The following is a 14,674-nucleotide window of genomic DNA, read 5'->3' as shown; positions in this document are numbered from 1 at the left end:
GAAGATGGAGCACTGTCATGTGACCCGATGTCCTCTTCTGGCGTGCAGGCATACATGAGAGCACTGTCATGTGATCCGATGTCCTCTTCTGGCGTGCAGGCATACATGAAGATGGAGCACTTATGTACATAAAATAAAGTTGAGAAAGAGCACATACTGTGGGTCTGAACTTCGGCCTCGCCGCTGGGCTGCTGTCACCAAGACACTGCTCAGGGGAAGAGAAACAGTCTAAGACAGGTCCCAGTCCACAATTCTCTTGGTGATAAACTGTGGGGACTGGGATGGACGCTGTGGTTCTCAAACTCCTGTGTGCACAGATGTCTGGGGACCGCGAGGAGTCTGGGAGGCCCCCACCCGGTCCTTGACTAAGGAGACTGCCCTTGCTTGTCCAAACTGCTTTCCTCATGCTGGGTGAAGATGCACGCAGCTTACTCAGGGTGGACTGGAGATTCATACCTTTGCAGGAAGGGATGGATGCCCAGGAAGGGAAGCCCACTGGCTAAACTCTCGGGGCCTATCTAGATACCTCATTAGCATGGAGAACTCTAGGCTCTATTCTGCAGGACCTGCTGTCATGGTCCTCTTAGTGGGGTGTTGTGGTCAAGTGCTCCAGGACAGGCACCTAGGTGGGAGTTAGTTTGAACTCCTGCCATTGTCATTTATGAGTATTACCAGGGTCCTGAACTTGCTACAACCTTACCAGTTCTTCTGTCTGGAGGCAAGGTCCACTGACCCACAGTATCCTGCTCTTACAAGACAGGAATTCAGGTCCAAGTACACACATTGGGCAGCTCATACCCACCTATAAACCCCAGTTTCAGGCATCTGATACTCTTTTCTGGCTTTCTTGGATACTCAAGTGTACAAATCTTCACAAAGCTGCATACATGCACACACCTGCATGCACACACACGTACACACATACACACACACACACACACACACACACACACACGTACACACACACACACAATTAAACAGAAACAGGAAAGGAAAAGAGGACTCATAATAACTATTTTAATTACAGGTGTTAACATATTAACCTAAACTTCACTGTCACAGAAAGACATCCCATAAAATTCAGAAAATATTCAGGTTGTGGTGAGGAAGATCAAGCCTTTTGAAGACTTCAACGCACTGGATGGAATGGCTCAAGAATTTCAGCATAAGTTTTCTTCTCTGTGAAAGAATCAGAAAATATTCATTTTAAACTTATACTTTAAAAATTCTATTTCTTGGGCTAAGGGTGTGGCAGGAGCAGAATATTGCTGAGTGTCTGAGGCCCTAGGCTTATTCCTCAGCATTCAGAAAACAAATAGATTAGGGTCAGGAGTTAGGAGCACAGGCTGCTCTCCCAGTTTGACTTCTGAGTGTCTGTGACTCCAGTTCTAGGGGACACAACATTCTCCTGGTCTCCTCCAGCTTATGCATGGTAAACATCCACATGCACAGTAACAATGACGATGATGATGTACGTAAATGAATGAGGCTCTATTAAAGAACCAAAGAGCAACACAACTCATCTGACTGAGGGGAACCTGCTGAATGCTGGTCCCCAGTGCTATGGTATTAACAAGTGGGGCCTTGGAACGTGACTGGATGGTGAGGATGGGACCATTCTGAATGGATATGTTCTTATAAAAGACATGGATTCAGGAGAGTCGTGTCTACAGAAGATGTTCCAGCCCATACAGCCTGCCAGTGCCTGAGCCACAACATTAACCAGGGAGAATGGGACAAAGGGAACAAAGGGGTTCTTCGTTTTTCAATTAACATGAGATACCTTTCTCAGGAAAATCTTCTGGATGTAATTTTATATACCCGAACATGTCATGGTCCCTCACAGCATACAGATAGTTTTGACGTTTTAAATAAAAATATCCAGCAAAGAAAAAGGAAGTAACATACAGAAGCTGGCGATGCAAACCTGTAATTGTAAAACCCAAGGCAAAATAATCAGTCAAAGTGCACAGAGAAGGACATTTTTATGTTACATCCCAGACGCATTGTTATTCTTGCCAGTGTTCTTTACAAAAAAAAAAAAAAAAAAAAAGAACCCCCTCTCCCCACCAAGGTCCCTCTCCTTCCCCCAGGGTCTCACCTCCCCTCCCTCCCGCCAGGGCCTCACAGAGCCTAGGCTGGAACTTGCACTTGAGTTCTTCCCTCTCCACACCCTTCTCCATCTCAGGACAGCAGTGCTGCTCACCACAGAGCCTTTCCTCACTCACTCAGACCCTGAGTCACAGATTATTCTCCCCTTCCAGGGAGCTGAACCCTTTTAGGCCAGAGCCACCTGCTCTGATCCAGTTTTCAACTCGTCACCCTGTATCCCTCACCCAAGCTTTCTCTGTGAAATACCATGGTTCCTTGAAAACTAGAATATGCTTTGGTTTTAATCCCAGATGTGGGATATGGGACCACTTGAGATTGTGCACAGCCATTAGCTCTGCTGGGAGGAGGGGGTGACTTTTGACAGCTACTGATAGTTTTGATTCTGGGGACTCTGGAGAGGGTCTGGCGCAGCTGCTGCTCCCTCCCGTGCTGCATTTGCTACTGATGGATTGCTGGTTTGCTGGACTGCTGGATATCCTGACAATGAAAACTGGACTCGCCCCAAGGAACCGATGTCCCTAATCAGCAGGAAGTAGCCTATAGAGGGTCATACCCTCTTTCTCCTCTAACCTTTGTTTTCTCTCCTATGGAGTATTGGGGAATTGGAAGGGATTAGGGTAGAATAAGAGTTGGAAGAAGGTAGACATATAAAAACCCAGTAAAATAGCTTAAAAAAAGCACTAACACGCCGGTTACTGAGGGCCAGCAACTGCGCCATCAGGCTAAAGCAGTGCCTCTACAGTACTTTCCCAGTTTGTGGAGTTCAAGGGGAACTCATTTCTTTTATAAATTGTACATAATCTGTTCCTGTCTCTACCATCAGGGCAAGCAACATCTAATTCATCTGGCTATACCAATCAGCATATAACACCTAATGTATATTTATTGAATTAATGAATGCCTTTGGACAAATACATTTACTATCTCCAAAAAGAGAAAATAAGTGATGGGCAGTGGTGGCATATGCCAGAACTTGGGAATCAGAGGCAGGTGGGTCTCTGTGAGTTCAAGGCCAGCCTGGTCTACAGAGCAAGTTACAGGATAGCCAAAGCTATACAGAGAAACCCTGTCTCAGAAATCAACAAATAACCGACAACACACCGACACACCGACACACGCCTACCCACTCTATCTTCCTCACTCTCTAATACACAGACCAAGATGGGGAGGCCGAAAAAGCAATAAAAATAAGATATTCTTTTTAAAATATTTAAGTGTGTGTGTGTGTGTGTGTGTGTGTGTGTGTGTGTGTTTAAGTATATACTTGTGCACACCACATGTATGCAAAAGCCTGTGCGGGTCCGACCTCCTGTTGGACCTTTGGAAGTCAAGTTCCAGGCATTCTGAGCCACAATGTGAATACTGGAAGTCAAACCACTGAGCCATCTCCCCATCCCTACAAGAGACTCTTCCGTCTGGGACTGCAGAGCGTCCAGGGTCTTTTTCTTCAAACAGCCAGTGATTCCCCAAACTGGTTCTCGGAGCCCTAGTAAGCCAGTGTTGCACGCCCTCCAATGTGCCACGGAGCTACACAAGACCCAGACTGTACAGTGGCCCATACTTCTCAGCAGAAGACCTTACTCATGTTTTAGATACTGAGGCCAGCACCCACACTCTAAGAGCATGGCTTGGCCTTTCTCCAGGTTCCCATTTCCTCAACTCCCTTTCCCTCTGTCGCTTTCCTCTACAACCACGTTCCCTTTCTTTCCTTCAGTTGATGAATCTAAACATGGAAGCCATTATGCTGCTTACATACGGTATATTACCAATGCCACGCTAAAAAAAAAAAAATCAACAAACATTTAATTTTTAGACTTTATAACCAACTAACTTGAAGTGGTTATTAGCAAGGGTTTTAAAACACAGATGACAGGGACTGGAATAAAAAATTCTATTTTCTACAAACTCAAAAAAAAAAAAAAAAGACTGGTATAAGTTTACTTCACTGCTGAAATACTCCATCACTATCTGTAGAATGCTACGCATCCTCCAAGGTTACAGTCCAAACAGCCACCGTTCATTTCCTTTCCCACTCCCTCACGTCTCCAAGAAGCACCATGCATGGGTCACATTCATTACTGTACATCATGGTTTAAATGGGAAATGTCTTCCACTCAAGAATTTGGTCCCCACTGGTGGCACTATTTTGGGAGGCTGTGGGGCTTTCGGAGGTTGGTTCTACCTGTGTCACTGGTTTTGAGGGTCAGAGGTCTTATAACCTGACCAAGTCCTGTCCCATCTATGTTTCCTGACTTGTTCAGATGTGAGCAGAGCCTGGCAGGGTGACTACCACCCTCCTCCTCCTTCCCCTTCTCCTCTTTCTCATTTTTTTTTCCCTAGACAAGGTACCGTCACGTAGTCCTAGTTATCCTGGAGCTCACTATGCAGCCCAGGCTTGCCTCAAACTCATAGAAATGCCTATCTCTGCCTCCAGAGTGCAAGGATTAAAGGTGTGAACCACTAAGCCCAGCTGCTACATTTTCTTCCAATTCCCTTAAAATCAACCTTTTCTCTCTTTGGTAGAATCTAACTAATGCAGAAAACTGTTGACTGACTGAAACCAGAACTTTTAAAATAAAATTATTTATGATGTATTATCAGTAAATGTTTGATTTTATATACCTTTTTAAAAGATAACCGGGTGAGCAACTTTAATCCCAACACTTGGGAGGCAGAGGCAGGTGGATTCCTGAGTTCTATAACAGCCTAGTCTACATATTGAGATTTTTGTCTAAAAAACAACCAAATTACAAACAAACAAAACAACAAAAAACTCCTATACACTGGGGCTTACTTAAAAATGCACTGGCAGAAATATGCTGTGAGCAGAGAAGGTTTAAGAAGACGGAGTTAGACCGACGCAGTATGCGCTCAGTAAACGCTGTAGAGGCAACAGTCTCCAGCACAAGCAGACACAGCATCACACCCAAAGCATATGTTCCTCATTTTCTTTTTGGAGAAAGGGTCTCACTCACTGTCTGGCCTGGAACTCGCACTGTGGACCAGGCAAAACAAACGAAAAGAGATCTGCCCATCTCTGCCTCCCTAGTGCTGGGATTAAAGATGTGCACCACCACGCCTGGCACAAAGCATATGCCCTTCTCCAGCTTCTTCAAGAAAAGCTGAACTGGAAGCAATAAGGTATCACTAAATGACACGCAGTCCACATTGCAGCCAGTTTGTACTTCCTGTGGGACAGTCCTCCTCACATTTGCATGTTTTTCATTCTCCCAAGGTATTCTATCATGACATTTCTATCAAAGCATGCGCCTGCTACTCCAAGATCAGTAACACATCTTTATTTGTATTTCTGGCTGACATGCTTTTCAAGGTCAGTTCTTCCTAGACTCAGTATGTATACCCCAATGTCTGTCACAGAGAAAAGCTCAGTCAGTTCCTTCTCAGCACCTTTTGTGTGTTATGTATAGAACTCACTGTACTGCCATAACAAACATGCAAAGATCTATTATTCTCGATTGATAAGACGAGGAAACTACTAGGTTGACCACATGACTTGCCAAAGAGACACAGGCAGAAAATAAAACCATGTAGCTCCCAAGAGCAAGCTTAGGCATGATCAGACACAGACACACACATGCACACAAACACACACACACGGGGGTGGGGGAGGTAGTGAGCCCATGCACTCCAGCCAAGACATATTGGCTTCCCATGGTGTTTGACTATGAGTGGTTGGAGGATTCATGGATGCTGAATTTTGGGTCTAACGCAGATGGTTAGCTGGGATGATACCTAGTGGCTGAAACCATTTCATTAGTTTTCTTGTAACTGTGGTCCTTAGCTCCAACTGATGGTTTAGATTGCTGACAAACCTGACCCTCACCACTGAACTTCATCAGCTCCAAAAGTTTTAACATCTTCCCCACCCACAGAATAAACTCCATCATCTTATAACCTCTGCAGCCTTATCACCCTGATCCTGCAACTAAGTCATCAAATGCACCCACTTTCAGAAGGCCTTGCAACCCCCTCCCCACCAGACCTACAAAGCTCTTTTAACTTTTGCCTGATATTCAAAGTTAAGTTCACATCTAGTGAGATAGTAAAGGCATTTGCCATCAAGTCTGACTTCAATCCCCAGGGCTCACGTGGTGTTGGAGAACTAATTCCCTCAGGTTGTCATCTGCCCTACACATACCCATGCACCGTGAAGAAATATAACAAAGTCAGTTAGTTTGTTTCTATCTGTATCTTTCTTAGCACAGCTACATTGTCAGCTATAATCAATCTTGATGGGAAGCCAATGACAAACTAGAATACACAGCTTGCTAGTTTATTGATTCTTCCAGAACAAGAGCAGTAGTAGCGTCTGGAGTTTGTACACATTAGTCCCCTCCCCAGACCTTATGAATCAAACCAGTATTTTATCAGTATACTATTTCTATGGACTCCAAGCCTAAGAAGCTCTGAACACACACCAACACAAACTCTGCCCCTAACTAGTCACATGACCGTGGGCAAGCTGCTTTAACCCTGCTTAGGTTCTGTGCCCTCGTTAGTGACAGTACTTCCTCACGTCTTTTTTTTTTTTTTTTTAAATCCTACTGCTATCATGCTCTTAAGGGTGACAGCTGGGCGAGAAATGGAGCGCACAACCGTTTAGCAGGAAGTACTGCGCGAACTGTGAGGAGCCCCTCTTGAGTCCTTTACGGACTAACTGGGAGGTTTAGAATTCCCAGTTGCGGCGCACTTGGGTTTCTTTAATGTGGCTCGCGCTGAAAACTCTAGACGGGGTGCACGACCTGGGAAAGCCAGGCGCTCCCAGCTAGGCCCGGGAAAAGCACGGATCCGGGAGGCTGACCTTAGTAGACAACCCTGTAGCTCCTCCTCCGGGTAGGACGGCCTGGCAGCCCTCACCTGCTTTCATCACAGGTCTCATTCGCATCATGTTGTCCATCAGGCCCGTGCAGTAGCCCAGGAAGCCGATGTAGACAAGCCGCGGGTCGTTCAGCTTGGGCGGGGGCAGTCTCCGGGCCTCATCCGGCAAGAATCTTAAGGGCTCATGGCCCGGCCGGCCGTTCATCATATTGATGCGGGTTCCACGTGAGGTCTGACCTCGACTCCAACTATAAGAAAAACCACGACTACAAACCCCGCGACCTAGCTACCCTCCTCTTCCGAGCTCCGGGCTGAAGGGCAAAGCGTAGGGCGGTGCAGCACCCAAAAGCTTCCCTGCGCGCGCAGCCTTAGGAACCTCTGCATGCAAGGTTCCGGGATATTAAGTGGCCGACAACGCCTGCTGGATTGGGCTGATGTTGTAATGAGGGTGCTGGGGGCCAGGTACTAAGCCAGTCCAGGGGTAAAATAAATAACCCACAGTGGGCAAAGACTAGGAAACGTTGCTATTTATTTATTTGTTTATTTAGTTCAGTTGTCGCATACGAAATTTTCTCACTCACTTGCCCCAGCCTCATGACTGTTCAGAAAAGATTATTTTAGCATCCAAAAACCCAACACCTACAGGTGGTCGTGATAGGTAGTTCATTTGTTGAAAACGCATAAAAGCTAGCTTTCTGGGGTTCCGACAGTTCATTTGCAGTTACTCCCTTCACGCCCCACCCCCAATGCCTAAAATTAAGGGAAGGTCAGTAGCAGAATATTCAGAGAAGGCCAGGAGCAGATCCTTTAACCTAATCTTGAGATTCAGTTCTGGTGATAGTTTGCTAAAATAGTTCCCTTTGGCCTTCAGGTCTATGTACATTGCTGTTGGAAGTGTTTCCTAAAGGATTAAGGAATGAAAGAAGGAGTTCGGGGCTGGGGATTTAGCTCAGTGGTAGAGCGCTTACCTAGGAAGCACAAGGCCCTGGGTTCGGTCCCCAGCTCCGAGAGAAAAAAGAACCAAAAAAAAAAAAAAAAAAAAAAGAAAGAAAGAAGGAGTTCATAACGTTCCGTTTAAGCAACTGCCCAGTCTCTCTCTGCTCACCCTACCTAAAATAAAGGATGTTTCCATATTTGGGCAGCTCCCTTTTGAAAGCCCTTCCTGATACTGAAAATGTATATGCATCAAAGACACGAGTGCTAAATACCAGCTCAGAGTCGAGTGTGGAGAGAGTCCTCCGTATTTGTAAACTCTTTGAGAAAAATCCAGTGAGATACACAGACAAAAACATTGGAGCAGGTGAGCAAACCTCTATTAAAATGTGACTCTATTAAAATGTATGTGACTGTAACCCTAGCAGTTGGCAAGCAGTGTGTCATTCTTGGGTACAGGAGTCCCTGCCTGAAATAGATGAAAGGAACAGAGTACATTAGAGCAATACAGTTACATCAGCATGGGCAGACCGTGGTTGAGAGTAAGAAAGGGAGACTCTGTGGTCTGGGAGTCTACCTAACTTTTACTACAGCCATATAATTAGCAAGTTTAAATGGTTTTCTTTTCCCTGAATCTTTGTTCAATACTGGTTTGAACTGGAAGTTATTTATTCCTTCTTGAGATTTGCTCAGGGTTTTTCATTTGGTCCCACACTACCTGCTAGTTAATTATCCTGTCTTGGTAGGGAGGAAGGGAGCTTAAAAGAACCAGGGCCAAGCTGGGGAGATAGCTCAGTGGTTAAGAGCACTGGCTATTCTACCAGAGGTTCCAGGTTCAATTTCCAGCACCCACGTGATAGCTCACAACTGTCTGTAACTGTAGTTCCAGGGGATCTGACACTCTCACAGAGCTAAAACACCAATGTACATAAAATAATTAAAATTAAAAAAAAAAACCCAACCCAGGGCCAGAGTTTCCTACTACTGCCCCTCCCCCCAAGAGTGAGACCCTTCTCACAGCTCCCCCGCTCACCTCTAACTTCTACCTTTTGGGGCAGAATCGTTCCATATTTCTGTGTAGCACTAACTGGCCTGAAATTTGCTGTTTAGTCCGGGATAGCTTCAAACTAATAACAGGTGTCCTGCACCCCACCCCACCCCGGTGCTGGGGTTATAGTCCTATACCACTCTGGTTACCTCCATCCCACCCAGAGGACTCTTTTTTTGCCAATAAAAATTTGAAAGTTCACACCTTATGGCCCAGTAATTATACATCTTATAGTCTGCCCTATAGACTAGTACAACACCACAGGATGTGTTGGCTGACACCTGTAATTCCAACACTTAGGGGTAAGAACACAGAATACCTGACACCAAGGTCAGCTTTGCCTACAGAGTGAGACCCCATTTTCAATAAAATAAAACAAAAGCAAGTCAGGGACAGGGGCGTGGCGTAGGTGACAGGGTGCCTCTTGTGCACTGAGTCCTGTGCTCCATCCTCAACTCAACAAACACAAAGCGAAACGAACAACAGCAATAGAAATATAACACGGAAAAAACCCTTTCTGCATGTAAAAAAAATAGTCTTGAGGTCTGGAGAGCTGGCTCGGTGGTTAGTTAGTGCTTTCTGACCTCCCAGATGACCAGCACCCACTTCGGTTGGTTAATACCTCCTGTAACTCCAGCTCCAGAGGCCCGTATGCTTCCTGTGGCCTCTGTGCCATATACACAAAGGGATGAACATGGACACACAGTGAAAATGAAGCCAAACTGGCTCAAACACACTATGTGGCTGAGGCTGGCTAAGAACTCATGACCTCCTGCCTCTACCTCCCATATCCTGGCCCCACAGGTGTGTGATCACACATCCAGCTTGCACCGTGATTTTTTTGTTGTTGTTGTTTTGCTTTTTGTCACAGTGTTTGTTTTAAAATTATATTTAAAAAGTCCACCAAAAATGTTCTCCGGAAAGAATTCTGAAGAGTTAAACTGCTAGACAACCACATTTACACTGTCACACGTAGTTCTGCACTGAACACGCCGACTCAGTCTCTCAGTTGTGTAGGACTCTGTAGTGGCAGCTCACCCACCCAGCCTCAGGACGCCACTCCCACTCTCCTCTAGGCCTCCATCTGGGACCTAAAACAATTTGTCTTTACAGTATGTCCACGTGTACATGTGCCATGGAACTCCTGTGGGGGACAGAGGACAAGTGTAGGGAGTTCTGGCTTTCCCTCGACCCTGTGGGTCCTGGAGATCAAGTGAAGGAGGTCAAGTGAGGGTGGCATGCGCCTTTACCTATTGGACCATCTCACCTGCCTGGTTTTCTTTTTAAGGAAAAAATTGAAAAGGAATCCACGTAATGGCATGTGTTTGTACTCTCAGCACTTGAGAGGCAGAAGCAGGATGATTAAGAGTTTGAGAGCATTCTCAAATTCAAGGTCAGCCTGGGCAATGTGAGAGCCTGTCTGAGAACAGTAACAAAAAGAGGCTGGTCCCCTTGAACAACATAGGGAGCTCTTGTGTCAGCACACAAACAAATGAGTGCTGGGTCTCATCCTAGGCAAGGATAGCTAGTTAGATGGGGAAGAAATAAGAAAAGCCAGGGCCAACTTATTCTCCTGGTTCTGGCTTATGTCTTCCTGGAGGGAAAAAAAGTATATTTATCTTTTTCTTACAAAGAAGATTAAAAATATTTTAAGAGAGAGAGAGTGTGTATGTGTGTGTGTGTGTGTGTGTGTGTGTGTGTGTGTGTGTGTGTGTGTTCATGTGCATGTGCATGTGTGTAAGTGCCCATGGAGATCCGAAGAGGGCACTGAGTCACTGGCTGGAGCTGGAATATACAAGTTCCCTGATGCCGGTAGGAATTGAACTGGGATCTTCAACAAGAACAATATGGCCTCTCCACCACCGAGTCATCTCTCTAGGCTCACAAACAATACTGTTAAAATGCTCGATGAACCATGCCTCATGTTCACCCTCCCCTTTATCAATCAGTGTCTCCCAGCATTCCCCTTCCCTTCTGTAAGCCTACACAACATACCAGGTAAGTATGATCAGGGACAGTTTTTGGGTAAAACACATATACCAGGAGGGCTGGAGATGCAGCTCAGTTGGTAGAGTGCTAGCCTAGCGTGTATAAATAAGGTCCCAGGTTCAACCTGAGGCGCTGCATGAACTGGGTGTGAAATCTGTACAAACTCAGGCTGCGTTTTCTTTGCGTGCTATTTTTATTATTTTTATTGCTGTTCTTCGAAAACAGGGGCTGACTTTGGACTCTGAATCTTTCTGACTCTGATGCTCAAGTGCTCGGACTACAGTTATGTGTCACCACACCCAGCTATAAATCATGTTAAATTACTTTATTTTCAAATTGTGTGTGTGTGTGTGTGTGTGTGTGTGTGTGTGTGTGTGTGTGTGTGTGTGTGTGTGGTGCAGGGATCATGTGCTTGCATATGCACTGAGGCCAGAAGAGGGCATGAGATCCTGTGGAGCAGGAGTTGTGAACCATTTGACATGGTGCAGAGAGCTGAACTCAGGTCCTCTGGAAGCACAGTACACACTCGGGAGCCGGGTACCTAGTGTTGCCACCTCTCCCAACCCTGTCCTTTTCCTTCACAGGTTCTGAACTCATAGAGACCCACTTGCCTCTGCCATCATGCCAAGGTCTAATATTTTTTAAATTACATTTTATTTTTGTGTCTAGGGAGTTGGTTATCTCTTTCTACCACGTGGTTCCCAGGGATTGAACTCAAGGCGTGGCGGCAAATACTTTTGCCCAGAGCTATCTTGCTAACTCCTTTCTAGCTCTTGACTATGCTTAGCTCTGTATTTCAAAACCATCTTAAAATAGCACCTCCATTTATTTAGTAACATTTTTATATTCCTTCTGGTGTTACGGATTAAGTCCAAGATCTTGCCCATGCTAGGTTAGGATACGGCCACTAAACTACAGGCCACCTATAATTTTTAATGATTTATTTACAACTGTCATTGTCTTCAGACACACACCAGAAGAGGGCATCAGATCTCATTACAGATGGTTGTGAGATACCATGTAGTTGCTGGGAATTGAACTCAGGACCTCTGGAAGAGCAGTCAGTGCTCTTAACTGATGAGCCATCTCCCCAGTCCCATATATAATGTTTAAAATTAGGAATTTGTTATAAAAAAAAAAAAGCAAGCAAACCAACATAGGCAGAGAATGATGGTCCATGCCTTGACCCTCAGCATTGAGAGGCGGATACAGATCTGTATAGTAGAGGCCAGCCTGATTACACAGGAAGTCCCAGGGCACCCAGGACCACACAGTAAGAGCCTGTATCAGAGACAAAACAAAAACAAAAAGAAGAAAGAACACCCACTCTCTGCAAAGTTTAAAAGCATGGACACTAGATGCAGTGCCTAGAAAAGAACATCCCTGACACTGAAGCCTAGGGACTGGCCTGTGTTGGTGCCAACAGTGTCTTCCTGGTTTTTGAACCATTTCCAGGGGCTGACTTACACTGAATAGGAAAAAGAATATGAAGCCAAATACTGAAACCAGATCAATTTGTGGTGACCAGCCCCAACCAAGGCATCTATGGTTCGACTCCTGTACCTAAGGCTCAGGGAACTTCAAGAAGGGGGAGATGGGAAGATTGTAAGATCCAGAGGACAAGAGGTCTGTGGGGAAGTGGACCATGCCACCAGACAGAGGAACTGGTAAGGTTGAGTAAGCCTAAACCCAGGGAAATTTCAGAATCGAGAATGGTAGGTATTGAGGGGAGCTTCCTGCTAAACCACCTGAGAGGATCACAACAACTTAGCATAAAAATATGGAGTTCTCCATGCTAATGCTGTATAGTTAGCCCCCAAGTGTTAAATCAATGAGCTTCCCTTCCTAGGCCTTCCCTCCCACAAAAGGTATTTAATCCCTGGTTCACCCTGAGTTCAGTTTATGCATTCACATCCACCATCAAATAAAGCAGTTTGGACAACCAAGGACCATTTCCTTCATCAAGAATTGCCTTGCGGGTTCATAAAGAGCGGTGTCTAAATCTACCTGAGAAGGCCTTCTCTCTTCCAGCCTCTCTGTACTCCCACTCACTTGGAATCAAACAAGACTCTGTCCCTGCCCTCTGCTCCGCTATCCCCTTCCTCCCTGGCATGTAGGGAAAGCACAGACCTGCCCTGGCTGGCCTGGGATTCACCATGTAGACCAGGCTGGCCCCAAATTCAGAGATCCTCCTGCTTCTGCCTCCCTTCCAGTGCTGGCAGTGCTGGGACTAAAGGTATGCACCACCATTCCTGTTTTTTGTTTTTTTTTTTTTTAAAACTACATCTGTTTATTGTGTGTGAGTGTGCAAGCACGCGTGCAGGGGGCAAGGTGTGTGGGGAGGGCGTGTTTCACACTGTACATACAGATGCCAGAGGAAAACTTTCTGGAGTCAGTTCTTGACTTCCACCATGAGTTCTGGGGATAGAACTTAGGTGGCAGGGTTTGTGGCAGACACCGTTACCATCATCTTGCTGGCCCTATTTAGTCAGGATTTTACATAGTCCAGGCTGGCCTTTACTGTGTAGTCAAAGACGCCCTTTAACTTTTGATCCTTTGGCTCCTACCTAAATGTTGGGGCTTGTGCCAAAAATCTAGACTTCTCTGTGTAATTTGAGGAAAACAGGTAAAACACACCCAAATGTTATAGCTATCCCTGGTAGCAGACCCTGGTACATATGTGGGGGGGAAAAAAAGGAAGTGGGAGATTAGAGGACTCAGAAACAACAGTGATACACCAAACACTTAAAAACTGCTTCAGTCACTCAGGAAGCAGAGGCAGGCGGATCCCTGTGAATTCAAGGCTAGCCTGAACTATTTATCGAGTTCCAGTCCAGCCAGGACTACACGAGACTGTCTCAACCATCCTCACCACCTCAAAGTTTCAGGCTGTCTTTTCTATAATCATTTTAGAGATAAAGATACTATGGTAAAGAATGGTTAAATAATTTTTGAGGTGGCTCAGTGCGTTAAGGTGCCTGCCACCAAGTAATTGGAGTCTAGTCACACATGGTGAAAGGACAGAACTGACTGTTGTTATCCCGGGCTCCCATTGGTGGGCACCGTGGCATACACATAACTACACATAAATACACAACACAAATGAAAGAAAAAAGAGAAGGCTCTTGGGCCTCTACTCCTCTAGGTTTAAAATTTATATATGTGTGTACATATCTACACACAGATTACTTCTGTGTGTTATGCTGGGATTGAATATGAGGTCCAAAGGGATGGTGAAACTAGAGGTGTGCTTTCCTTTCTCTTTGGCCCAATCCCCATCTTTATTGTTGAAACAACAGACAATTTAATAGGCAGAATGACTAGATCAGCACCCCAGGATGACACAGACTTTGGGCTTTCTTAGCTCTGTAGTGGAAAATGCGTAAGCATAACGTATGTAAGTCACTGTGTCAGCTAATGTTGGCTGAATTTGAATGTGCAGTATATAGTAGGAAAACTGAGGACCTAGATAAAAAGTATGTATGACGTAGTCTCAGGACACGAAGAGGATTGGGTCACTGATTAAGAACAATGGCTGCTCTTATAGAGGACCAGAGTTTGGTTCCCAGCTTCCAGACCATGTGGCTTATACCACCTGTAACTCCAATACTAGAGGATCCAACACTCTCTTCTGGTGTTCTGACACCAGACATGTGCGGTGTACACATATACATGCAAGCATACATGATATACAAATCAATCTTAAAAAGAAAAAGGGAGAACTAAGACCATGTCAGAGTGTTCACCAGAGGA

General features: G+C 45.4%; 1 protein-coding gene across 1 annotated transcript; it reads right to left on the bottom strand.

Moving 5' to 3' along the window:
* Positions 1-1,003: 1,003 nt before the first annotated feature.
* On the bottom strand, positions 1,004-7,231 carry Ndufc2 (NADH:ubiquinone oxidoreductase subunit C2). Its single transcript, NM_001009290.1, has 3 exons — positions 6,991-7,231; positions 1,784-1,927; positions 1,004-1,179 (listed from the first exon to the last, which is right to left on the bottom strand). The coding sequence occupies exons 1-3, from the start codon at positions 7,157-7,159 to the stop codon at positions 1,130-1,132; spliced, it is 363 nt and encodes a 120-aa protein (NP_001009290.1). The 5' UTR covers positions 7,160-7,231; the 3' UTR covers positions 1,004-1,129.
* Positions 7,232-14,674: the final 7,443 nt, after the last annotated feature.

Source organism: Rattus norvegicus, chromosome 1 (assembly GCF_021556685.1).
Source record: "Rattus norvegicus strain SHRSP/BbbUtx chromosome 1, alternate assembly SHRSP_T2T, whole genome shotgun sequence".
Classification (NCBI taxonomy): Eukaryota; Metazoa; Chordata; class Mammalia; order Rodentia; family Muridae; genus Rattus; species Rattus norvegicus.
This window is presented reverse-complemented; position numbering and strand designations above follow the sequence as displayed.